The sequence below is a fragment of the Lemur catta genome, chromosome 2, assembly GCF_020740605.2.
Source record: "Lemur catta isolate mLemCat1 chromosome 2, mLemCat1.pri, whole genome shotgun sequence".
Lineage (NCBI taxonomy): Eukaryota > Metazoa > Chordata > Mammalia > Primates > Lemuridae > Lemur > Lemur catta.
The window spans coordinates 10,900,528-10,925,150 of record NC_059129.1 but is presented as its reverse complement, the minus strand read 5'-3'; the positions used below and the strand labels follow the sequence as shown (position 1 = coordinate 10,925,150).

At 46.4% G+C, this 24,623-nt stretch overlaps 2 protein-coding genes across 4 annotated transcripts in view; one reads left to right on the top strand and one right to left on the bottom strand.

Annotated features, from left to right (window-relative positions):
* Window positions 1-15,131, bottom strand: part of LOC123632418 (nodal modulator 1) — a 53,869-nt gene extending 38,738 nt beyond the window's left edge. Inside the window, exons 1-9 of one of the 2 annotated variants that reach the window (XM_045542677.1) lie at window positions 14,814-15,131; window positions 11,983-12,072; window positions 10,483-10,528; window positions 7,163-7,263; window positions 6,411-6,517; window positions 4,463-4,535; window positions 1,926-2,078; window positions 808-945; window positions 62-151 (exon numbers count right to left, since the gene is read on the bottom strand). In XM_045542677.1, the coding sequence (XP_045398633.1) occupies window positions 62-151; window positions 808-945; window positions 1,926-2,078; window positions 4,463-4,535; window positions 6,411-6,517; window positions 7,163-7,263; window positions 10,483-10,528; window positions 11,983-12,072; window positions 14,814-14,978 (963 nt within the window). In that variant the 5' untranslated portion in view covers window positions 14,979-15,131. The remainder of the gene's footprint in view (window positions 1-61; window positions 152-807; window positions 946-1,925; window positions 2,079-4,462; window positions 4,536-6,410; window positions 6,518-7,162; window positions 7,264-10,482; window positions 10,529-11,982; window positions 12,073-14,813) is intronic. The other variant, XM_045542678.1, reaches the window with a different exon arrangement.
* A 2,684-nt stretch (window positions 15,132-17,815) lies between these two features.
* Window positions 17,816-24,623, top strand: part of ABCC6 (ATP binding cassette subfamily C member 6) — a 45,536-nt gene continuing 38,728 nt past the window's right edge. Inside the window, exons 1-6 of one of the 2 annotated variants that reach the window (XM_045542675.1) lie at window positions 17,816-18,037; window positions 19,286-19,471; window positions 20,916-21,041; window positions 21,182-21,310; window positions 23,182-23,307; window positions 24,439-24,500. In XM_045542675.1, the coding sequence (XP_045398631.1) occupies window positions 18,002-18,037; window positions 19,286-19,471; window positions 20,916-21,041; window positions 21,182-21,310; window positions 23,182-23,307; window positions 24,439-24,500 (665 nt within the window). In that variant the 5' untranslated portion in view covers window positions 17,816-18,001. The remainder of the gene's footprint in view (window positions 18,038-19,285; window positions 19,472-20,915; window positions 21,042-21,181; window positions 21,311-23,181; window positions 23,308-24,438; window positions 24,501-24,623) is intronic. The other variant, XM_045542674.1, reaches the window with a different exon arrangement.

The following is a 24,623-nucleotide window of genomic DNA, read 5'->3' as shown; positions in this document are numbered from 1 at the left end:
ACCTGTGCCCAGGAGTGGGAACTCAAACACCTGTCCCTCCAAGAGACAGATAAGGTCTTACCTCAATTTTTAGGCTGTCATGTTCCACTATAAAGTCAAGTCTGGAAGGTGCAACATCAAAGGTAATCCTCTCCCCTCTATAGAACGGAATCTGGAAGGAAGAGTCTGTTAATTGCTAAGAACCAATAACATGATTCAACCATCAATATTAATAATCAGGCCGGGCGCGGTGGCTCACGCCTGTAATCCTAGCACTCTGGGAGGCCGAGGCGGGCGGATCGTTTGAGCTCAGGAATTCGAGACCAGCCTGAGCAAGAGCGAGACCCTGTCTCCACTAAAAATAGAAAGAAATTATAGGGACAGCTAAAAATATATATAGAAAAAATTAGCTGGGCATGGTGGCGCATGCCTGTAGTCCCAGCTACTCAGGAGGCTGAGGCAGTAGGATCGCTTGAGCCCAGGAGTTTGAGGTTGCTGTGAGCTAGGCTGACACCACGGCACTTTAGCCCGTGCAATAGAGTGAGACTCTGTCTCAAAAAAAAGAAAATATTAATAATCGATCTAGCAGCCCACAAGTGACAAGGGGTTCAAGACAGGCCAACAGAAACACTCATCTTAACTGTTCCAATTTTGAAAGCTGCACTTTTTGCAGCTATTACTGAGGGCTCAGAGTTGCATCTTAAGTAACTACTAACCAGTGCTCACGGAACTGCTGATCAACTGTTCCTCTGACATCCAAAGAGCACTGGCCCTTACTGTGTCGTGAGAGTCCCAAACATAAACGGAACGGCAATCTGTTCCACTCACCACCGTATACTCCCCACTTGGCAAGGAATAGAAGGAGAATGAGCCGTCTTCTTTGGAGACCGCATAGCACAAATACACCAGGCTCTCGTCTTGGGGCTGGAACCCAGGCACTGGTGAGACGTTGCAGCCCAGGACATCCTATGCCAGGGGGAAAAAATACTTCTTTTTCCACTTACGAGCTCTGAGTACCATCAAATAGCCACACCACAGGAAACTTATAAGTTTTATGTCAATGTATACTTCTGGGCCGGGCGCGGTGGCTCACGCCTGTAATCTTAGCACTCTGGGAGGCCGAGGCGGGTGGATCGCTTGAGCTTAGGAGTTAGAGACCAGCCTGAGCAAAAGCGAGACCCCGTCTCTACTAAAAAAAATAGAAAGAAATTAGCGGGACAACTAAAAATATATATAGAAAAAATTAGCCGGGCATGGTGGCACATGCCTGTAGTCCCAGCTACTCGGGAGGCTGAGGCAAGAGGATTGCTGAAGCCCAGGAGTTTGAGGTTGTTGTGAGCTAGGCTGACGCCACAGCACTCTAGTCTGGGCAACAGAGTGAGACTCTGTCTCGAAAAAAAAAAAAAAAAAATATATATATATATATATGTGTGTGTGTGTATGTGTGTGTGTGTGTGTGTGTGTGTATACATATTTCTGAAATCTATGGCATATTAGTACAGATAAAAGGATCAAAAATCTTTATATTCAAGTAATAAAGTTAAAAATTGGCAGTCTTCTTGGGGAAAATGCCATGACTGTCCTTCCCTACAATGGGTCACCATTCTCCAGACAAGGAAACAGAGGCTTGGGAAGGTGAACAGAACGGCCCAAGGTCACATTGCTAGCAAGAGGCATTTGTTTGAAACTGGGATTTGTTTAAACTGGGTCTGTTTGACTTCAAAGCCTGTGCACTTTCCACCAAATGCCACTGCCTCCCAGTATAAACATTCAACGTCTTGGGAGTCCACAGAGACACACGATGTTCTTAAATGTTAAGACATAAATCAACCTGAACCTGCATTTTAAACAGTACATTTTAGTCTATAATCCTCATCCTCTTACCTACCCCCCCCAATACACACACACACACAAATCTCTTTTGTTCTTTACTTTACTTTGCTTACCTCATTGGTTACTAAAGAAGAAAAGAGAAGAAACTTCACCCCTTTCATGGGCTCCCCATCACTTCGGACAGAGCCGGACACATTGTAGCCAGCAACTATGAGCGGACTGGCCGCGTTGGCGTTGGAGTTGGTTACACGCACCGTGGTGCTCGCCTACAACAGGAAAAGATTGTAACTTCCAAAACAATAAATGTTGCCAAAGTGTCCAACAACATGAGGACATGTGTAAGCTCAAATATCAACTGAGAAAACAATATATATAATTGCAGATCTAGGATGATCACAGTTATTTTTTAATGCTCAAAATGAAGAGAAAGGAAATGTGACAAAGTCAAAATAACTCTGTGACATGCTGATGGTATTTCACTTCACACTCTTCCAATTTCCTAGATTCCTTTGTTTCCATTCCTTTATATGCCTCTGTATGTTCCAAAGTTTGTAAATGAGCATATTTTACTTTTTTCCATTTTTAATGATATATATGCATACATTTAACTTTTCTGTTAAAGTATCATTTACATAGAGAAAAGTGCATATATTCTAAGTATACACTGTAGTAATTTTTACCAATTGAACACACTATTCTGCGTTACCAACACTCAGAGAGAGAACAGAACCAGCACCCAGAAGTCCTCCTCATGTTCACGTCCAGTCACTAACCCCCAAAGAGTAATATTAGCCTGATTTCTAACAGCATGCTTTACTTTAAAATCCCAATTTTGTATGAATAAACTCAAAATCCTTTATGTATCCAATTAACATACAATGTAAACCTTCAAATGTATTTATGTGTAAGCTCTTGAGTTTTAAATAAAGCATTTTTAAACACTGCTCCAGAAGAGACAAACCCTGAAAAGTAATAAACAGTATAAAGACACATGTACGTGTGAAACTATACCATCTATTATAAACATATAAAAAACCTATAGAGTGAAAACCGAAAGACTGATTAGCAAGATGAGACACAGCCTCGAAACTAACACAGAGGCTAACATGTTAAAATATCCTTTAAGTCTTATTTCAATTTGGTTTTTCATAGCCATTATAGAACCTCACCTAGTAATGTTTCTTCTTTTTTTAACCTTTTATTATAAACTATTTAAGTCAAACAAAAAGATATCAAGAATACTCTAAAGAACCTCTATATACTCTCTAACCAGCCAAGGAAACACAAGAGTAGAAATACAATTCAAGATGCTGGTGTACTCCTAAGCCCCCACCTCCCTCCTTCTCTAGATGTCAATATCTCTGAGAACAAAGTGTTTGCCATTCCCATTGTGTCTTTATACTGTTTCTACATAAGACTGTATATCCATAAATGGTGTTACCATGAGTGTTTTAATCATATTTCCTAATTTTGTTTTTAAATGTAGCTATAAATATTTATTCAAATTTTTATTGATATATAACTGTACATATTTGGGGGGCATGTGTGACATTTTGATACACGTATACAATGTGTAATGATCAAGTCAAGGTAATCAGGATATCCATCAGCTCAAACATTTATCTCTTCTTTGTATTGGGAACACTACAATTCTTCTATTCTAGCTATTTTAAAATATAAAATAAATTACTGTTAACTATAATATCCCTACTGTACTATCAAATACTAGAACTTCTTTCTTCTATCTAACTGTATTTGTGTACCCATTAACCAACTTCTCTTCACCCCCCCTTTAAATGTAGTTATACTGATATATGTAGCTCTGGTTCATTGGTTACTGCTGACGTACAGATTTCTATTGTGTGATGAAACCACAATCTATTCTCGCTCTCTTTTTTTTTTTTTGAGAGAGTCTCACTCCATTGCCCTGAGTAGAGTGCCGTGGCATCAGCCTAGCTCACAGCAACCTCAAACTCCTGGGTTGAAGTGATCCTCCCACCTCAGCCTCCCAAGTAGTTGGGACTACAGGTGAGCACCATGACGCCCAGCTAGTTTTTCTATTTTTTAGTAGAGAGAGAGTCTCGCTCTTGCTCAGCCTGGTCTCGAACTCCTGAGCTCAGGCAATCCTCCTGCCTCGGCCTCCCAGAGTGCTAGGATTATAGGCATTAGCCACTGGGCCTAGCCAACTCTTCTCTTAATTGGCATTGAGGTTGTTTACAATATTTTGCTATTACAAATAAAGCTGCAATAAACATTCTTATACGTTCTCCCTGGGCATACGTACAACAGTTTCTAGAATGTTTAGTATACTTACATATTTCTGTTTCAGACTGAAAAAAGAACAACAAATATATCTCATCAAGTCCTTCTGCTGTTGATTTAGCTTAAAATAGATACAGTTAATAACCGACCTATCTCACAGAAGGAAGACAACACTGTCATCTAAAACTGAAACCAACATAAGTAGCATCTGCTACAGCGGGGAGTTATACCGTATAAATACCACCACACTAATCAGCAGCACCATTGTTTCTTCACTCACTTCTGGAAAAACCATAAATTCATTTCCTCTCCTAAACTAAAAACCCGTACATTTGTCTGCAAACTAGCACATTCTTGGCATGGCTACAAAGGTAGCTCGAACACTCACCTCTTTCAACGCCCAGGTCGGATGAGTTGCAAGGATTTCATAATCTCCAGGAAGAACTTTAAAAAATGCAAACCTAAGAAATACAAAATACCACTTAACTTTCTCCAAACAACCCAAGTATTTCTAATTTTATGACTCATATTGGTGGCACTAATGTTTGAATTATCACAACTTGCCATTAGTTTGTTAAATGAACATGAATGAAATTCAATCCTTCACTGTACAGACAGATTCACATCAAAGAGCACTTATTGAGCATTTACTGTGTGCAAGGATGGGGTGTCCCACATGCTGACAGGAGGGAGGGGGGTTTACTGTTCCCTTAATCTCAAGGATTTCTGGCATATATCAGTCATTGTAACTCAGCAAGGATTAGTCACAGAACATTCAGCTGGGCTTAACAGAGGTGACAGGTATGAACAGGCAAGGAGAAGGGCAGAGAAGTGTACAAAGGAACAGAAGTGGCAAGGGAGGAGAGGCATCTGAGAACAGAGAACAGAGGCTGAGGTAGACCCTAACACAAGATGACACTAAAGATATGGGTAGGCAAAGGGTGTCAAGCTTTGACTCCTATACAAAGGGTTGAGATTTGTTATCAGAAACAAAGATAAGCCATTCTGGGCTCTTCCACAAAGCAACTGTGATGAAACCAGTGGCCAGTGAAGATCACTCTATACTGCAGGCCAACCGAAGACCAGAGCAAGCTGAGCTGAGGCTAGAAATGCTACCGCCAGGACTCAGACATGTTTAACGCTTCAAATTTGCAAGGCACCTGACACGTAGGGGGCTTAAAGAAAAATTTGATTTCTTCTGTTGTGGTATCTTACTATCTCAAATGTCGCCGGTAATGTCTGGCTAGGGCTTGGAAATCACTTTGCTACAATAAAGCTGAAATTGCCACTGGATTTTGGTCTTAGTAAGATTTGGCTTCTACTTTACTGTCAGCGTAGCCCTGTGCTGCTAGTTACTGTCATTGTTTTAGTTAGTGCAGAGGAAAGGGATTCAGAAAGTTCGAGTCACTTTTTTCTGGTTTGTTGGTAAGGTCAACAGCAAACTATCAGCCTAGAAAAAAAATGACAGCTCCACATCCCTGCTCTAGAAGAGAGATAGAGAGGCACCAATCACGAAGTAAATGTTATTTCAAAAATAAAAAGTAATTTCAATAACTTTAAAATTGGATGACTTACAGACTCATTATAAACTTCTACTTAGCAATTTAGTCAGTTTTGTATTTGAAAGTGGTTAGTAATGATTTGAATGCTTTCAAAATTATCAGTTTGAACTCTTCTGGTATTAATCTTGGCATATCTGTTAACATTTGCATCTTGATTATATAAATTCATTAAATAAATGCTTTACATTTGACTTGGCAAGGTTAATTAAATAATCATCAGTTCCAACTACAAAATGGTTTTGATATCATAGGGATGATATGATTTTTTAAAATCATAACTGAGTTAACCTATATTAAGCTAACATTTATTAAGCATATACTCCATCCCAAGCAGTTTGCAACAATAGCATTAATTTAATCTTCCTGGTAACATTAACAGGTAGGTTTCACAATTACCTTCACTTCCAAGTGAGGAAACTTAGGCACAGAGGGGTTAAGTAACTTGCCCCAGGTCAAACAGCTAGCAAACAGGGGAGCTGGGATTCAAACTCAGGTTTCTGGGCACCAGAGCCAACCCCAACCATTAAACGAAGGCCCACTAAGTGCCAGGCCCTGCGGATTAACTCATATTTAATCAACCCATCAGTGCTAAGCCAGATGGGCCAAACTTCCATTTGACACACGAGGAACTTGGGGCTCTGAGGGGCATGAACTCTCCCAAAGTTAAGAGGCTTAAACAGGATCTGAACCCAGGTCTCCCAGAATCCAAACCCCCACCTCCAACCCCAGTGAGGCCCCGCTCTAGCCCAAGGCTGGGTACAGGACACCACTCACTTTCCACCGGGCTGTGTAACCGTGGACTGGATCTTTGCTTCGGTCCCCGTGTTTCTCAGGGACACCTGGACTCCCGCGGGGCCCAGGGGCTGTCCTTTGCTGAGGACCTACAGTGGAGAAGGAGGTTAGAGCCTGCCCGCCAGCAAAGCACCCTCCTCTCAAAGCACCGTCAATCCTGCTCATGCCCGCAGGTGGAGCCTGGAACCTTCTTTCTATCAAGGACCCTGTTGGAAAAATGATGTAAGTCACGGACACCCTACGTGGACACCCTTCCGGGGGTTGAAATGGGAAAGGCAACAATGACAGCAAAATGATACCCTGTTTCACTGAATCTTATACACTATCAGTTAAAGATGCAACACCATTTTACAAACCACTGTGAAAGAAAAAATACCCAAGATCAAACGCAAAGCCTATCTGGAAGAAGCCGACATCCCCCAGGGATGGCACGATGCCAGGGCCCCGGGGAGTGTGTTCTTCCAACTCTGCATGCCATAAAAGGCCACACCTGCATAAACACTAACAGTCCATACTCGGGGGAGGGGGAGGGCGAGTGGATCTGACTCTTAAGGACACTCATGACATTCTACACAAAATAGAGTGTGGAGTTCACAGGCTCTCTAGAAGCTTCTCTGTGGGTCCCCTGTGGGATCAAAGCCCCCGGATCAAAACATCCTGCATTTTTTTCAAGGCTAAGACGCAGTACATACTGCAGAGCAACCGTGAAAAACAGCAAAGCCCCGAAGCCAAACCTTTCCGTTCACGGAGAACCCGGTGAACACGAAGTTGATATCCTCGCCCTTTGTGCAGATGTCATTGACGCCGTCCACATAGAGCTCCACGGTCGTCGGCTCTGAGGAGGGACAGGAAACGGAACAAGACACAAGGGCAAGCTTAGTGCTGGGATACGGTGAACCCACCCAAGCAAATCACGTTTTACTGTTAAGCTTTCATCTTATTTATTTCTAAACACTTAATACACTCGTAAGGCTCAAAATCCAAAGGTACAAAAAGGTATGCAGGGAAAAGTCTCCCTGTCACCCCTATTGCCCTGGCCACCTGACTTCCTGCCCCCAAGAGAACCAGTGTTCAGAGTATAAAATAGTTTTAAAACAGTCTTTCAGGCGAGTTATACTGCAGATTCCCACTGAAAATGCAGCAGGCACCAAATAATGTTATTTATTGAATGCTCACCACAAACCAGGCACTGAGCTGAGTGCCTTTAATTCTCACTAGTATCATAAGAGGTAGGTAGTAATATCTGCAATTTATTGATGGGTAAACTGAGGCATGGAAAAGCTAAAGGAGCTCCCAAGGTCACAGAGCTTGTGACTGACAGAGCCCCAATTCAACCCCAAACATCTGGCTCCAAATCTGTCCCCTGACCAAGAACACGAGTTCCATGATTTCAGCCACGTTAAACCAAGACCACAAACTCCGATGCCACGGGAGCCACGTGGGCGCACAGTAAGCAGAACAGGCAGGCAGGGACCAACCGCTGCTCCACTCCGCCACGTGGCCCAGGGTTGCTGGAGCTTCCAGCTTCTCAGAAAAACTGGAAATTTGGACTTTATGTACCATCTCCCGATTTTTCCACATCAGCAATTCATTCCATTTAAAAACAAAAAACTGAAGAGTTCATCATAACAGGGGTTAAAGTTGAGTTTTTAAAAGGTTAGGAAGACTAGGCAGAGAAAAAAATGTTTAAACCATGAGATTTTCAGGTAACATGAAGAATTACACACACACACAGAGTTTCTAACTTACAAAATGGGCAAAAGACTTGAAGAGCCATCTCACAAAAGAAGCCATTCACTGGCAAATAAACATAAACAGATGAAAAAGTGTTCAATCTCACTGGCCATCAGAGAAATGTAAATCAAGACCACAGTGAGATACCACCACATTTCACCAGAACAGCTGAAATGAAAAACCACACCAAGCGCTGGCGAGGATGGGAGCGACTGAACTCCTGCACGCTGCCAGCGGACCATAAACTGGTATACCCACTTTGGATGTTTGGAAATATCTGCTAAAACTGAGCATGTATAAATTTTGTTGTCCCGCAATGTCTTTCCTGGTATATACCCAGCAAAAATGCAAATAAATGTGGACCAAAACACATGTACAAGAATGTTCCCAGGAGCACTATTCTCAGTGGCCAAAATCAGAAAGCAAACATCCATCAGCAGTACATTGATTGGATAAATCATTTTATATTCATACATCAGAATTCTGTACAGCAAAGAAAATGAAGTAGAACTACACATAAGAGAGATTCTCAAGACCAATGCTGAGAGAAAGAAACCAGACACAAAAAAGTGCCTGGTATAATTTCATTTATATGAAGTTCCAAATGGACAAAATGAATCTATAATTTTAGAAGGGGAGGGTGGTGGTCGCCTGGGGGGTGGGGCAGGATGGCTAACGAGTGCCCGGGCTGGGGCACCTCTGGGGCGCTGGTGAAGTACCATCTCATGGTCTGGGTGGCGGTTACATGGGTGTGTTCACGTTGTGAAAATTCATCAAGTGACACCGTCGCACTCAGTGTACTTTTCTGAAAGCATAATTTGATAAAAAGAAAGCTTATCAAAAGAAAAAGCACCAGCAGGAAGGGAGGGGCTCAAACAAAACACTCCCACAGGTCACCAATTGGGAACCTCTGCTTCCACCATTAGTTCGGCTGGATTCCCCTCCAGCTTTCTGGAATGTACCTGCCAGGCGACCCCTGACTGCAAACTATTAATAAAAAAAGAGCTGATCTCACACAGCCAAATTAGCTGGCAGCTGCCTGAGCTTCACATTACCCTTTGGGATGGCAGGGACGAAATTCTTCCTTATCCAACGCACAAGCAAGGCTGACATGAACAACTGTGGCCCCTACTCCTCTCCCAGAACTGGGGACTGGGGTCACCCACACCCCTCCACCAAGACATCAAGAGTCTGTCCTCTTCAAAAACACTCCATATCGAAACAGATTCTCTCTTCCAATCCCAACCCCGTTCCCAACTCTCCAACTCTGCTAGAAGGCAGTTGTACCAGGGAAGTTTTGAGCTTTTGTTGGTATGTGTGCAGAAGGGCTGTTTTTAAGCATTGAGTGAGTCCTTGACAATTATGTGCCAGCCACTCTGAACACTTAACATGGGCCCATTAATCCGTGTATGCTGTGGGACAGGGACTGAAACTACCCGGACTCCACAGTGAGGAGACAGAGGCTCACGCAAGGGACGTAACTTGCCCCAGGTGTCATATAACTTGGGTGAGGCCCAAGGTTGCCAGATCTTCTCATCTCTTAAGAAACATAGATCTGGGGCCGGGCACAGTGGCTCACGCCTGTAATCCTAGCACTCTGGGAGGCAGAGGCGGGTGGATCGCTCGAGGTCAGGAGTTCGAGACCAGCCTGAGCAAGAGTGAGACTCTGTCTCTACTAAAAATAGAAAGAAATTATCTGGCCAACTAAAAAAATATATATATATAGAAAAAATTAGCTGAGCATGGTGGCACATGCCTGTAGTCCCAGCTACTTAGGAGGCTGAGGCAGTAGGATCGCTTGAGCCTGGGAGTCTGAGGTTGCTGTGAGCTAGGCTGATGCCACGGCACTCACTCTAGCCCGGGCAACAAAGCAAGACTCTGTCTCAAGAAAAAAAAAAAAGAAACATAGATCTGGCTTTTTATGTCAAATCTCATAATGTTTACATGTCAAATTCTGTTAAAACAAAACAAAGCAAAAACTACGGAGGCTGAAAAAGCAGCCGTCTTGGGACCCAGATCAAGTCCCCACTCTTGATTTCTATACTGTTTACTGCCATGTATTGGGTGAAACTGCAAAGGCAGAGTTTGCAAAAAGATGTCCAACAAAAGATGCTTATTTTAAAAAGAAGACAGAAATCCCTAAGGTAGATCAAGGCAAATTCAAACTACTCCAAAGTGACCAGGGAAGAAAAAAACACTCTTCCACACTAGAAATGATCCCTTAATATTTTAACAGTCTATGCACTCTGCCAACCTAAATTAATATTCAGCACATAATCTAATCCCTTACAAAGGACATCTGGTTATCCGGTTAACTTACCAAAACTCCACCCTAGGGGAGGCTCAATCTTCAGAATGAAATCCCCCTAACAGGAAAAAAGAAAATGAAATTTAAAGGAATGAGAACTGATGACCCTGGTTTAATTCAGTTCAGTGCTATCACTTAATCTAAAATTTCTACACCTGAAATGAAATTCTAAGCGTGAGCCGTGTTCCAAATGGTGTGAGCAGTGAGCTCCTTCATTACCTTCAGGTGCTACAAGCTGAAGCTGAAGACCAGAAGTTTCCACCTGAACAATCAGAAGTCAGGGCTGAAGCCCATCACTGAGTTCTGAAGACACTGTATTCAGCCATTCGCTGCTTTGTGATCCCAAACCTACCATTAATCGAGTCTCCCATTAACCTCTCACATGCTTACAGTTGCAAGAGTTAGCGCGTATCTTTACGAACTAAAGTCACTTCTTAAACCTAGATTTTTACTAATCAATCCTGGTTCCTCGAGATTGATATTGTTAAAAAATAAACGGATCTCAAGCCGTAGCTAATCCACCTCTAGAAATCAATCCTATGCATTATGCACAAAGACATAAGTTCAAGAATATATTTCCCGCTGTGTTGTTAGTAATAACAATAATTTTAAAAAATGAGAAAAGCCTGTATGTCCATCGATAGAGAAATGGTTAAATAAATTACAGCTGGAGTTTCACTCTGACATACTGTGCAGCTGTTAAAAAGAAGGCAGTAGATCTATACATGCTGATGTTGAAAGCATGCAAGGGAAAATAATCAAATGTACCTACGGGAATGAAAGCAATATCACAGGGGAAAAAATGAAATTGCAGAATAATTCCTATCATTTGATTCAATTTGTATAAAAAAAACAAAACCAAAACTATGTATATTGACTATTTTTTGCAACTTCCTATGAATCTATATTTGTGTGTATCTAAATAACTAACTATAAGTAGAAAGCAATCTATTAGGATGCACACCAAAATTTTTATCAGAGTTTATCACTATAGAGGGAGATGGAACTGGAGAGAAAAGGGGATGAATTCACTTCATCTATTTCTAAAGACCTTGATTTTTTTTTTCCCCCAAAGCTCACAAATTCACACATTACTTGTACAACTTTTTTCACAATATTTTACGCTGCTTAAAAGTAAAGAGTTCTATTAAATCGGAGTTTCTCAGCCCTGGCACTGCTGACATTTGGGCTGTCCTGTGCAGCGCTGTAGCACGTCTGGCCTCATTCCTGGTAACTCTAGCACCCCTTCACAGCTGTCACAACCAGAAATGTCTGTGGACATTGCCAAATGACCCTGGACACATGCAGGGCCACTGCATTCAAATGAACCAGTTTATAAGCTGTTTGCCTCAGAATAGGGCCAGGATTGCCATGTTCCACTAATAATTTACAAAACAGACAAGCATTTGCTAGTGTGGGAAAGGCCATGGTGAGGGTGGCCGCGTGGGGCACACTAATTACTTCCCATCATAAAACACAAGCAGTAAAGACCACAGTGCCCTCTCCTCTTACCTTATCGTACAAAGGGATCATAAAGTAACCATTGTTAGGGGCACAGTCTGTCTGGTATTTCAAAGTCCCATGCTTGGTGTACAACTTTATCTGGAAAAGAAGGAAAGAAAAGTCATAACATCGTCGTTGAGAATTAACTACGTGCATTACGCCTGAATGTATTCGATGTGCGTTCACAGAGGATCACTATCGATCCAGAGGGCACTGGTACATTGTGCCAGCTTTTAATGCTGGGCATCCGGAACAGAGAGAAATAAGACGTCTCCCCCAAATAATGTGATTCGATGTTTATCAAATTAGACACCACCTAAAGCCTATCCCAAAAGTCTTATTTTTCAATGCTTTTCTGTTTATTTTAGTGGCTGTCTCTAGGTTGTTCGTATAAGTTTCTGGGTCTAAAACGAATTTTCAAACTTTGCTGTTAGTAAGGTGCTTATTAAAATGCAGATTCCTGAGGCCCACCTCTGTTTCTCAACTAGAAGGCCTGGGATGAGGGCCAGGGATCCGCATTCTTAACTCCAAATAATTTCAAATGCCTGGAGTAACATTCATCTAGAAACTTCATTTTCTCTTTACTGTCATTCTCAGAACAATAATAGAACCAAAAAGACAATTAATATATTCCTCAAGGACTCTCTAAAATTCTGGCATCCTGAGCATTACCAGACAAAAACTGTTAACCCAATAAAATGCTCAAGTAATATCTGGGTCTTCCACGTGCACATGATGTGTGACCTTGGCCAAGTCATTTAACCTCCTGAGGTTCAGTTTCTCCATAGGTAGAAAGACAGCCACTCCCCTTCATGGTGATTGTACAGATTCACATCAACGCATATTAAGCACCTGGTACAGAGTACGGATTCAAAAAAAAAAAAAAGCAGTCTATATGACCATTTATTATCTCTCTGAAGAAAAAGGCAACATGGTATAATTGGCAGGGCATAGACTAGGTTCAAGGAAAATTTCCTAACATTACCTGCATGGCTCAACCACTCTGAGCCTCAGTTGTCAAGTCTGTAAAAGGAACCAGTTGGGTCTGATGATGTCTAAAAGCCTCACCTCTAAAATGTTAGTGCTCTGTGATCATGACACAGAAATGACAGAGTGAAATCTTACTAGCTAAGAAGACATATAAAGCGACAAACTCACAACATGAACACCTGGGAACAGCGTGAAACAATGCACAGGGTGTAAGCTCTCTGTGAGCAGTGACCATGGCTTTACACTCCACAGCACGTGGGACAGTGTCTTATTTACTCTAGGTACTCAATAAATACTCAATGAATTTTTTACAGGTCATAAAGGAATTCAGATGCATGCATTTCAAACAGGGATGGGGGGCTGGGTGCGGTGGCCCACGCCTGTAATCCTAGCACTCTGGGAGGCCGAGGCAGGAGGATCGCTCGAGGTCAGGAGTTTGAGACCAGCCTGAGCAAGAGCGAGACCCCGTCTCTACTAAAAAACAGAAAGAAATTATCTGGACAACTAAAAATATATTTTAAAAAATTAGCCGGGCATGGGCCTGCAGTCCCAGCTACTCAGGAGGCAGAAGGATTGCTTAAGCCGAGGAGTTTGAGGTTGCTGTGAGCTAGGCTGACGCCAAGGCACTCCAGCCAGGGCAAAAGAGTGAGACTCTGTCTCAAAAAAAACAAAAATAAAAATATAATAAAATAAAAATAAAACAAGGATGGGGCACTCACCAGCCTCGAAAGCTAGGCAGGCAATGTCAAGGGCATTCATCCAAAGGATCAGATCTGGGACTCCTGCACCACCCTCAGTCCCTCCCCAAAAGGAGGCCCAGCTCTCCCCCAGGTTCCCTCCCATCTACCTTCACAAGTGACCTGCCTTGACCTTCATCCATCCCCCTTCCTCTTCACAGAAGCTTTCTGGGTCATAACTCCACTGGCTGCTAAAAATTTAATAGGACTTCACAACTTAATTTTAAAAAACTTCCACACAAACCTCTAGGGTAATTCCCACTAAGGCAATCAGGGCAGCTGAGAACTCTCCATTTTCGGAGGGAAAAGAGTGTGGGAGGGAGGGGGAAAGAGAAATAAAAATACAGATTCCAGGTCCCAGAGATTCCAATACCGATCCTGGGTCAGGATCTATGAAATGGGAATCAATGCTTGTTAAAGGCATCCCTGCGGCCTGGGTGCAGTGGCTCACGCCTGTCATCCCAGCACTTTGAGAGGCCGAGGAGGCCAGGAATTTGAGACCAGCCTAGACAACATGGTGAGAACCTCTACAAAAAAATTACAAAAATTAGCCAGTGTGGTGGTGCACACCTGTAGTCCCAGCTACTGGGGAAGCTGGAGGGGAGGATCTCTTGAGCCCAGGAGCTTGAAGTTGCAATGAGCTATGATTGGGCCACTGCACTCTAGTCTGGGCAGATACAAAAACAAAAGCATCCCAGGGCTTTGAAGAAGCAATGGACTAGAGCTTTGGCGGGGTTCTGGGTTGTGGAGTTTGGAGGATCAGACGTGTCTCTAGGTTCAGAAGCTCTAGGTTTCAGGGAGTCGGGTTCTAGACTACCTGGAGCCTGGATTCTGGGGATCTGGAGCCCGGATTCGGAAGAGTCTGGGGTCTGGCACCCCCAGCCCGTAGCTGACCCCACGATACGAAACTCCCCTCCAGCGCGACCGGGGAGGGGGTGTGGACAGCCCGCGGAAAGCAGAGCCTTCAAACGGGAGAGGATTCCCAGAACGTGGGGCTGGTGCAAACCGCCCAGTATCAGAGGCGAGGCCGGCGTGGCCCAGAGAGGCTGGCTGAGCGACCGGCCCAGGGTCACAGCGCGGGGCCGGGCCGGGCCGCGCGGGGCGGGCGCTCACCTCGATGAGGGAGTAGTTGATCTCCACGTCCGACTGGACGAAGCCCCCGCAGCCCACCACGATGTCCTCCGAGCCGCGAGCCGGCCCCACGCCGATCAGCAGCAGCACCACGGCCGCGGCTATCATCACGGACCCCGGCGGCCCCGCGCCCCGGCACGTCCGCATGGCCCGGCCTCCCGCAGCTCGACCCTCCGCAGGCCGCCCGGTCCCGCCCCTCACACCGCACGAGGCCGGTCCCTTCCTCCTCGGCGGCCGGCTGACGGCCCAGGCCCCGCCCCGCCGCCGCACCGCGCAGGCGCGCTCCGACCGCCCGGCCACGCCCCCAGAAAAGACAACTACAGCGCATGCTCAGCAATGAAACAAGCCCATTTGTGCCCTCTGGAGGACGGGAGGACTCTGTGCACCGTCTGGCAGGTGCAGCCTACAGGCAAAACTGCAAAGTTGATTTCTATTTAATACTTTAAAATTCAATATCACAGCTGGAAAGGACAAGAGACTTTGTTAACTAAAGTATACAACAACTTTCTCAAATCTTTTTGACCCATATATTTCACAAGTGAAATACATAATCTCAAAAAAACCTGTAGGAATTTGTGTAAGTTGGTTCATTTTTCCATGATAAATGATCAATAAGTTTTTTTTAAGCAAAACACATATGTTAAGCTTAGCCTATTAAAGAAGGTATTTAAACCTTATTTTAATCCCAGCTCTAATAACATATGTGTAGAAACAAATTTTGATGAGTTCTTTTCCCCATAAGCAAAAGATGCATGCAGTTTACTTTCAAGTAGCTCTGTGAGATGAAGCATGATTTGTCTGAAACTAAGTTCAAATGTCAGCATGTTACATTCTGTCCCAAGGCTGAATGCATACTATAATGTATGCATTAACTACCAGTTACCACATCAAAATACACACAAAATTGCTGTTCTGACCTGATATTTGAAATTCTTCCATTCTGCTCCTTAAAAAAAAAAACTAGTGCTTTGATAGTTTTTATATCTTGTTTCTAAATAACAGGACAAGACATCCCACTGCAATTTGCCACTGTGGTTAAAACTTGGGCAATATACAAGGAAGAATCACAAGTTAAATTACGCAATAGTCGGAACCTTCACAGCGGCTACAGGGGAATAACACATTGACTGCCAGGTCGCAATTGGGAGCAAATCCGATTTCAGTTTCTCACTCTGACTTCTCACTCAGATACAGTGACACTCAGTTATAAAGTTATTCAGTTATACAAAGAAACTATTTAAATAATTATTCTGTTTGTTGGGGTTCGTAATTTGTAACCACAATTGAAATAGATGCCTTTTACCCAAACCCAGGGAATTGAAAACTACCAATTAGGAAGTGCTGATCTGTGGAAACTTCCTATGTTATAGAATTGAAAGCTGGGGCCAGAGAGGAGAAGGAATTTGTCTAGGAGTGTCTGCATGTAGCTGTAGGCTGGTCAGAGAGCTAGGAAGTACGAATTGGGATCCCTGGGTCCTGTTCCTGGCTCACCCTAACGATTTCCTCTGTGTTCTTCCTGCCTTCCTAACTAGTCCTTTAAATTCATCTTCAAATATGCCAAGAAGTAAAGCACCAGGACTTTGGTAATGCCAATGGGGGGGCAGGGGGAAGTGGCTTGCAGAGAGAGGGGGCTTTAGCCTCCCCCAAATTTCTACCAGCCTCCACCAAAACTGCCTCAAACAAACATGATTTAAACGGAAACAGTAGACCTGCCACACTCAGCTTCGAGATAAATCCTTGGGGTCTTTGTGTCCCTGCTCCTCCAGAAGACTCAGGAAGTCAGCTTTAGAGGTACTGCTGGGCCCCCGACATGGGTTGGGGAGATTCCAAAGGACTGGGGGAAACACATACCTGGCGTAGAACAGGAAGGTAAGACCAGGAGAAGTAACAGGGCAGCGTGGAGAGTGCAGAGGGTTTTATAATTCTTCACCCAAACTGAGCACCTGTGCTTGTCTCAAAGCACTGAGTGTTTTCATTCCTATCTTGAAAGGAATACATATTCATTGCAGCAAGAAAGAAACTGGAAAAGAAAACTGAGATTTGCTATGATCACTGCTTTAGTGCATTTCCATCTTTTTATTCATGCACATACAGTAACGTTAGAGTCATTTCTAAGAAGCAGTGGCTGGGGCTGGGCTCTACTGGCTCACGCCTGTAATCCTAGCACTGTGGAAGGCTGAGACAGGAGGATCACTTGAGCCCAGGAGTTTGAGGTTGCTGTGAGCTAGGCTGACGCCACGGCACTCTAGCCCGGGCAACAGAGTGAGAGTGTCTCAAACAAAAAAACAAAAAAAAGCAGCAGTGGCTGGGACTCTGACACAGGCACACACTTCCCAGGAGAGGAAGGTAAATACCTTGACTTCCTTCTCTACTTTCCCCAATTTAGGCATATTCTTTTCTTTTTTTTTAATATAGTCCATTTTATATTACAATCTTTTTTTCACCTAGCATTTAGCAACCATCTTTCCATATTAATATATGTATGCAATGGAATTTAAACCACTGGTTACTAACCCATGGACTAAATGACAATATTAATAGTAATAACAATATTAATAGCTAACTCTTAGTGAGCATTTACTGTATGCCTAGCCCTCTGCTAAACTCTTTAATAATCTTTTTAAATTCTTCCCTCTACCCTCCAGGTACACAACGTTGATCCCCTGGTGAGGAAACTGCCACACAGTCTCCACCTGTGGCCTTGACCAGGTGATTCCCCCACTGTCGGCTACTTAGGCCGTGGCCAGGTGTCCTTGTTAACAAACCCGTGCAAACCTGTTGGGTTCTTTCATCAGGATAAATTCCTAGGATGACTGGCTCCGAGGTGTTCGGGAAGTTTGGCATGATACTTGCTGCAGCGGGGAGAAGGGGAAATATGAGGGTCCCAGTGCACTTTCGGGGATTCTGGCATCCCATTGCCTCCAACTCCCCAGAACCCACCCCATGCCACCCCCGACCTCGCCTCGTTTAACCCCTGGTCGCCCCACCCCCGCCGGGCGGCTGGACCTTGCCCTGAGCCTCCGGGTCCTGGAGCTCGAATCGCGGCCAGATCTGCCCGGACTCGCCCCTTCGCTGGCCGGGAGGGAGCGCGCCGAGCCGGCTGCCCGGGACCGACGGGCGCCGGGACCCCCGCACGGACGGACGGACGGACGGAGGGACAGACGGCGCCGATGGCCGCGCCGGGGGAGCCCTGCGCGGGGCAGGGGGTGAGTGCCCCGCTCCCGCCACACTCGCCTTTCCAGATTTTTCGGGCTGCGGTACTGGGGAGAGAAGAGGCTGCTTCCCTGCCCGCCCCCACCCCGGGCAAATTCCTGGCCCTGGAAGACTGCTGCGGGCCCCTAAGAGCAACAGATGGCGACCCTCTCACCGGGCCGGCCTGGAGAGCCCAGCACTGTTTAAGGGGCTCCAGAGCTCCCAGCCACTGGGGGCTTTGGCCCTTTATTGCATAAAGCTAGTGGGTCCCCCAAACCCTTCCCCCCCCCCCCCCCCCGCCAGAGAGCCCCTTCAGAGCTCCGGGATTCCCTCCTTCTCAGCTTCCTCTCCCAAAGGCCACCAGGGAGGGAGTTCATGGGGCAGGTTAGGGGTTGCGAACTCCCAGGCTTTGGGGGTTGGGGGTGGGCAGCCAGCCAGGTAGGGCAGGAACAGCTGATGTATACAGAGGGCTTAGTCTGTGCCCAGCCCTGTGCTACCGGCCTTCTGCTACCAACCCATTTAATACGACCCTTAGAGTTAGAGTCTCTTATCCCCCTTTTGCAAGGAAGGAAAATGAGGCACAGCCAGGTTAAAGTTTACACACCTGGTGAGTGGTGAAACCAGGAGGAGTGAAAATACAGAGAGGAGAGAACTGGAGAGGCCATGTCCACTAAACTTCACATTTCTTCTAGGGTTAGTGAGGGTCAGACCTGCTGAGATAAAAATCACAGACGAAGAACACCAGTAGAACCAGCTTTGGGATCAGATGGGCCTGGGTCACAATCGGCTCTGCCACTTCCCATTTGTGTGGGCCTGGAGGAGGCAGTTCCCGCTCAGTGCCTCAGTCTACCGGTCTGTGAAATGGGGACAGCAGTGGCTACCTCCTGGAGTTGTTGTAAGGAGGAAGGGACAGTCAGTGCGTAGCACTCATTAGGAGCGCAGGTCTTTTACACTCCAGGACCCAACACCCTGGGTTCAAATCTCAGCACCACCGCTTCCCAGCTGAGTGATATCAGTCAAGTTACTCAACCTCTCTGGGCCTCAGCTTCCTTGTCTGCCTAATCATAAACGATAATTACATCTACCTGATGGGGTTAATGAAAGGATGAAAGGAGTTGAGAATTATTAGGTGTTACAAAGAGTGCTTGGTACAGTTTTGTGTAAATGTTAGGGAACCAAGAAGTTGCCCAGCCTTCTGGGCTGGTGAGTTGGGGACCCCTGCTATGTGCTGTCTCTTAAGGATCCCCCTGGTGCTCCCTCAGGTCTGGAACGAGACAGAGCCCGAGCCTGCCACCGCTGCCAGCCTGCTCAACCTGTGCTTCCTGAGAACAGCAGGGGTCTGGTTGCCCCCCATGTACCTCTGGATCCTCGGCCCCATCTACCTCCTCTACATCCACCACCGTGGCAGGGGCTACATCCGGATGTCCCCCCTCTTCAAAGCCAAAATGGTAGCCACCGCCCCTGGGAGCCTGGAGCCAGACAGTGTGTGGCGGGGGGACAGGCTGGGACATGGTGGAGACCCAAAGCAGATACTCCTGGGATCAGGGGGCACACAGGGTGGAGACGGGAAGGGAACCTATTAATCAAACAGAGCAGTTCTAGAAAAGCCGCAGAGGTAACTTGGTAGAACAAGGTTCCCCCAAACAGATTTTGTAATTATGAAAAATTTGTGCATACGTAAGCACACATAGACAAATATTCACACATTTCTAGATGGTTTATAGCTACCATGACCTGGCATTTCCCAAAGCATGCCATGTGTGCTTCTGGGGTACACAGGATGATTTTGGGGCCATGGTAGGATGAAACTATTTTAAAACTTGTAAAGTTATGCATTTATTTTTCGGTTTCCCCACTGGCAGTATCACAGAATAGTTTTTACAATTGTTACGTATTTATTTTGGTGTGTTAGACGATGCCTGGCATTCCAACTGTGCACCTTTCTACTCATCCGTCCCCTTTTCCTCTGGACGCCTACAAGAATGTTCTTCAAAGTTCTTTCTGTCCCACACCATTCTGTTAATTATCACATTATTGCCTACCACCTCTCCAGGGGTTGGCAAACTTAAGGAGCCAGGTGGTCTCCCTTCCGAATACTCAACTCGACCATTGCAGCATGAAGGCCACCTGTGACAACAGGCATGACTGTGTTTTCAATAAAACTTTATTTATAGTCATTGAAATTTGAATTTCATATAACTTTACATGTCACAACATATTATGCTCCTTTTTGATTTTTTTTTTTTTCAGTGATTGAAAAATGTAAAATCATCTCTAGCCCACAGGCCATACAAAAACAGGCAGCAGGCCAGACTTGGCCGGCAGGTGGTAGTTTGCCAACCTCTGCTTTAAACTAACGGGTACTTTGAGCACTTCCTCCACTGTTCCTTGCTCTGGTCTTCCCTCTGGCGTGTGCATGCTCTCTCACTTTCTTGCTCCTATTCAAAAGAGAGATCAGTACCTATTAGACCTTAGAAGCTTACTGGCCCAACAGAGAGTTTCTCCTTGATTTAACAGCAGGGATTGAAAATGACTTGGAGAGAGTATGGTTGTTTTTTACCTGGTGAGTTAATTTCATCGTCTGCTGTTTCTTCATACCTAGAATCATCTTGTGTGTGCACTATCGGAGCACCTCCTGCATTTTGGAAAACACTGGGTTGGCTCAAGTTTTTTGTTATGTGTCATTTACACGATAGTTACACGTCGGGATGGACCTGCACGGCCCCTGCCGCATTCTGCACATTGGCAAGCTGACAGCTTGTGACATTGGTTCATTACAGGCCCCCAGCTGGGATGTTGCAGAACCGCCGCCCGATTGGACATGGGGTCACCCCCCAGTTTGCTCTCACCTTTCTCATCACCCCCCGGCCTCATCCAAGCCTGTTTCCCCAGGTGCTTGGGTTCGCCCTCGTAGTCCTGTGCACCTCCAGTGTGTCTGTCGCTCTCTGGAAAAGCCAGCGGGGAGCACCTGAGGCCCCGGAATTCCTCATCCACCCTACGGTGTGGCTCACCACGATGGTAATGACGTCCTCCGGCAGGAGCCTGGCTTGGTCCCGGCCCGGCTGCTGCTTTTCCTGCCCCGGCGGAGAACATGGGGAAGCCCCCTCCTCTCCCTGGCCGCCCTAAGTGCCCCCCCCCCCCCCCCGACTTTGCTCCAGAGCTTCGCTGTGTTCCTGATTCACGTGGAGAGGAAGAAGGGAGTCCAGGCGTCCGGGGTGCTGTTCGGGTACTGGCTGCTCTGCTTTCTCTCGCCCGCTGCCCGCGCCGCCCAGCTCGTCTCGGGAGGGGTAAGTGGGGCCTGGGCCACCTGGGGGAACCTACGTGGTGGCGTCAGGCAGTGGGTCCCAGCCTTCCTCCTCCGCTTTCCGAATATGACTTGTCTACACAGAGACACAGGCCAGTCGCTTAAACTCACTCCTGCACCTAGAGGTATCCATCACCCCATATGTTTTTGTTTTTTTTTTTGAGACAGAGTCTCAGTCTGTCACCCAGGCTACAGTGCCGTGGCGTCAGCCTAGCTCACAGCAACCTCAAACTCCTGGGCTTAAGCTATCCTCCTGCCTCAGCCTCCCGAGTAGCTGGGACTACAGGCATGTGCCACCATGCCCGGCTAATTTTTTTTTCTACATATATTTTTAGCTGTCCAGCTAATTTATTTCTATTTTTAGTAGAGACGGGGTCTCGCTCTTGCTCAGGCTGGTCTCAAACTCCTGAGCTCAAACGATCCACCCGCCTCGGCCTCCCAGAGTGCTAGGATTACAGGCGTGAGCCACCGCGCCCGGCCTCACAGGCCCATTTTAAAGATGAGGCAACTGAGGCTAAGAGAAGGGAATGACTTCCTCAGGGTCACATGGCTTGGGAGTGCAGAGCCCAAGCCCATCTCACCCAGACTCAGAACAAACTTTCCAATAGAAATAAGAAAATAGCAATATAGGGAAGGTGGGCCATAATGCAGTCAGAACATCAGCTTGTCCACTATCTGCAGAAACCAAAAAACCCAGAAGCCTATAAAATTCAGTAGAGGAATTCTGAATATTGAAACTAGGGCCCTTGTTTTAAGCTACAAAGACTCAACTCACACTAGCTTAAGGAGAAGGAAAAATCAGAGGGAATTTTATTAAAATTAGCTTATGTCTGTTGATCTCCCAGGCATGAGTGATCCAGACATTCAGGTAACACCACCTTGTGTCCATTTCTTTCTCTTAGCTCTGCCATGGTAGCTTCATTCTCCAATGGTGTGACAAGGAAAGCCACGAATAGCTCCACACTTAAGTTCTACCAAAGTAGCAAATCTGGTGGAATCTCCCGATGATTCCAGCTCTCACTAGCTCAGCATGGGTCCAAGGTTCATTCCTAACGCAATCACAGTAGCCAGGGGAGTAGAATGTACCCACTGGCCAGGCCTCGACCACCCACCCACCACTGCAGGGGAGTCAGTTCTGCACAAACCACATGCCTGGGCACAGGGAGAGAAAGTAAGGGTGTTATGACCAGGGACGGGACAGCGGAGGCAAAAGCAATCATGGCATGGCGGCGGAAGGTCGTGATTTGGATCAGGTCGGCTGTGTGCCCTTGAGCAAAGTGCTGTGGCTTCTCTGAGCCTTGGTTTCCCCGTGAGTAAGAAGCAGCGTGAGCCCAGCTGGGGTCAGGGAGAGGAGAGGCCCGCTGAGCCCGTGCATGGGAAGAATGCACGTGTGCCCAGGGCACAGCAAATGCTCCATGAACCCGGCTTTCCTCTGTTAAACGCTGGCCAGGAGGGAGCAGCGTGGGAGATTGGGGTGACTACTGGCATGGAGGAAGGGTCTCCTTTGTGGCACAAGGAAAAGATAAAGTGTCCTTTCATCTCATTGTCCTAGTGGCTGTGGCGAGACATCACCTGGCTAAGGACAAACCCCAGACACAGCCCTGGCCCTTTCTGTACAGGCCATGTGTAGCATATGTGTAAGTCAGGTGTCTGCAAATCGGGACAATCAGGAATGCCAGCGCCCTGGCTTTCAGCCACCGTGGTCCTGATCCCCTGCCTGGGCCCTGCCCCCGGCACTCAGAAACCCTGCTCAGCCTCAACCTTTTACCGCCTGTGGACCCCTTCCCCACCCTGCCCCTCACGCCCACCTTCTGCCTGCCACACTCAGCCCGACTTCTGCTTTCTCTCCCGCAGGGCTTCCGGAGTGACCCCGTCCACCACCTGTTCACCTACCTGTGCTTGTCGCTAGTGGGGGCACAGTTCGTGCTGTCCTGCCTCGCAGATCAACCGCCCTTCTTCCCCAAAGCCCCCCAGCAGTCTGTAAGTTGCCAGTGTCTCTCTTGCTCTTGCCCCACGTCAAGCCTCAGTCTCCCCGCGTGACCGAAGTTCTTTAATTTTTCACTCCCTCAGCCACTCAGCAAAACACGCATCGCACGCCTCCTCTGTGCCACTGGTTGGCAGACTTTTTCCATACAAGGCAAGATAGAAAATATTTTGGGGTTTGTGAGCCGTAGAACAATCTCTGTGGCAACTACTCAACTCTGCCATCATAGCACAAAGGCAGCCATAAATAATATGTTGACGAATGAGCATGGCTGTGTTCCAATAAAACTTTATTTGCACAAACAGGCAGCGGGCCAGATGTGGCCCAGACGCTATAGTTTGCTGACTCCTGCTCTGTACCCCAGGGAGGTGTAGAGGATCCGTGGTGAACAAGCAGATACAGCCCCTGCCCTCATGCAGCCAGCAGCCAAGCAAGGGAGCCAGGCGTTAGTCCCATAATTACACAAATGTGTCGAAAATTACACCTGGGGAAAGTGCTCTGTCTGAAGAAGTCTGTGAAATCAGGAAAGAATTCTTCAAGGAAGAGACTGATCTGAGATCATCTAAGAATATGCTCAAATGCTTGAGAAATCTAGTTTATAACAGGACTATTTTTTTTTTTTTTGCCTGTCAGAATGGCAAAAAAAAAAAAATTCAAAAATCAATAGCGAGCTGTGATGGCAAAGATGTGGTGAAATGGGCACCTTCGTGTCTCATTGGTGAAGAGTGCAGATTGGTACAATCTTTTTGGAGCACCTGCCAAAATCACAGGACAGGTCCCTCTTCACAAAATGCACTGAAGGATATTGTTGAGGACGTTGTTTTGCGGGGTCCTAGCTTTCAGAACTACTTGGCCTTGGTATGATGATCATTTTTCTGAGCAGCTGCTAGTTCTTCCCTTGTGGACACTATCAGTCCTGTGGCCCAAGTCCTTTTGCCCTGCTTGCCAGAAAGCACCTGCCTGTTGGCGTCCACCTCTGGCAAGGAGACAGGGCAGTTGGGCTCGGACTTAGACCGTTAAGCACACGGTCAGTTCATCCTGTCTTCTGCCCTTGGTTCCCCTCGCCACACGCTCCCTGCGGGACAGGAACCAAGGCCACCCCCACCCCTGTCTTTTGTCTGTTGCAGAATCCCTGTCCAGAGGCCGGGGCCTCCTTCCCCTCCAAGGCCACGTTCTGGTGGGTTTCTAGGTAAGTAAAGTGGCAGGGAAGGGGCGGTGCCCTCACCCCGCTGTGTCTGCTGCTCCAGTTGCCCCCACGGGCTCCCCCACGAGGTTTCCTCCCAGGCTCACAGAGGTTGGCCAGGCTGTCTCT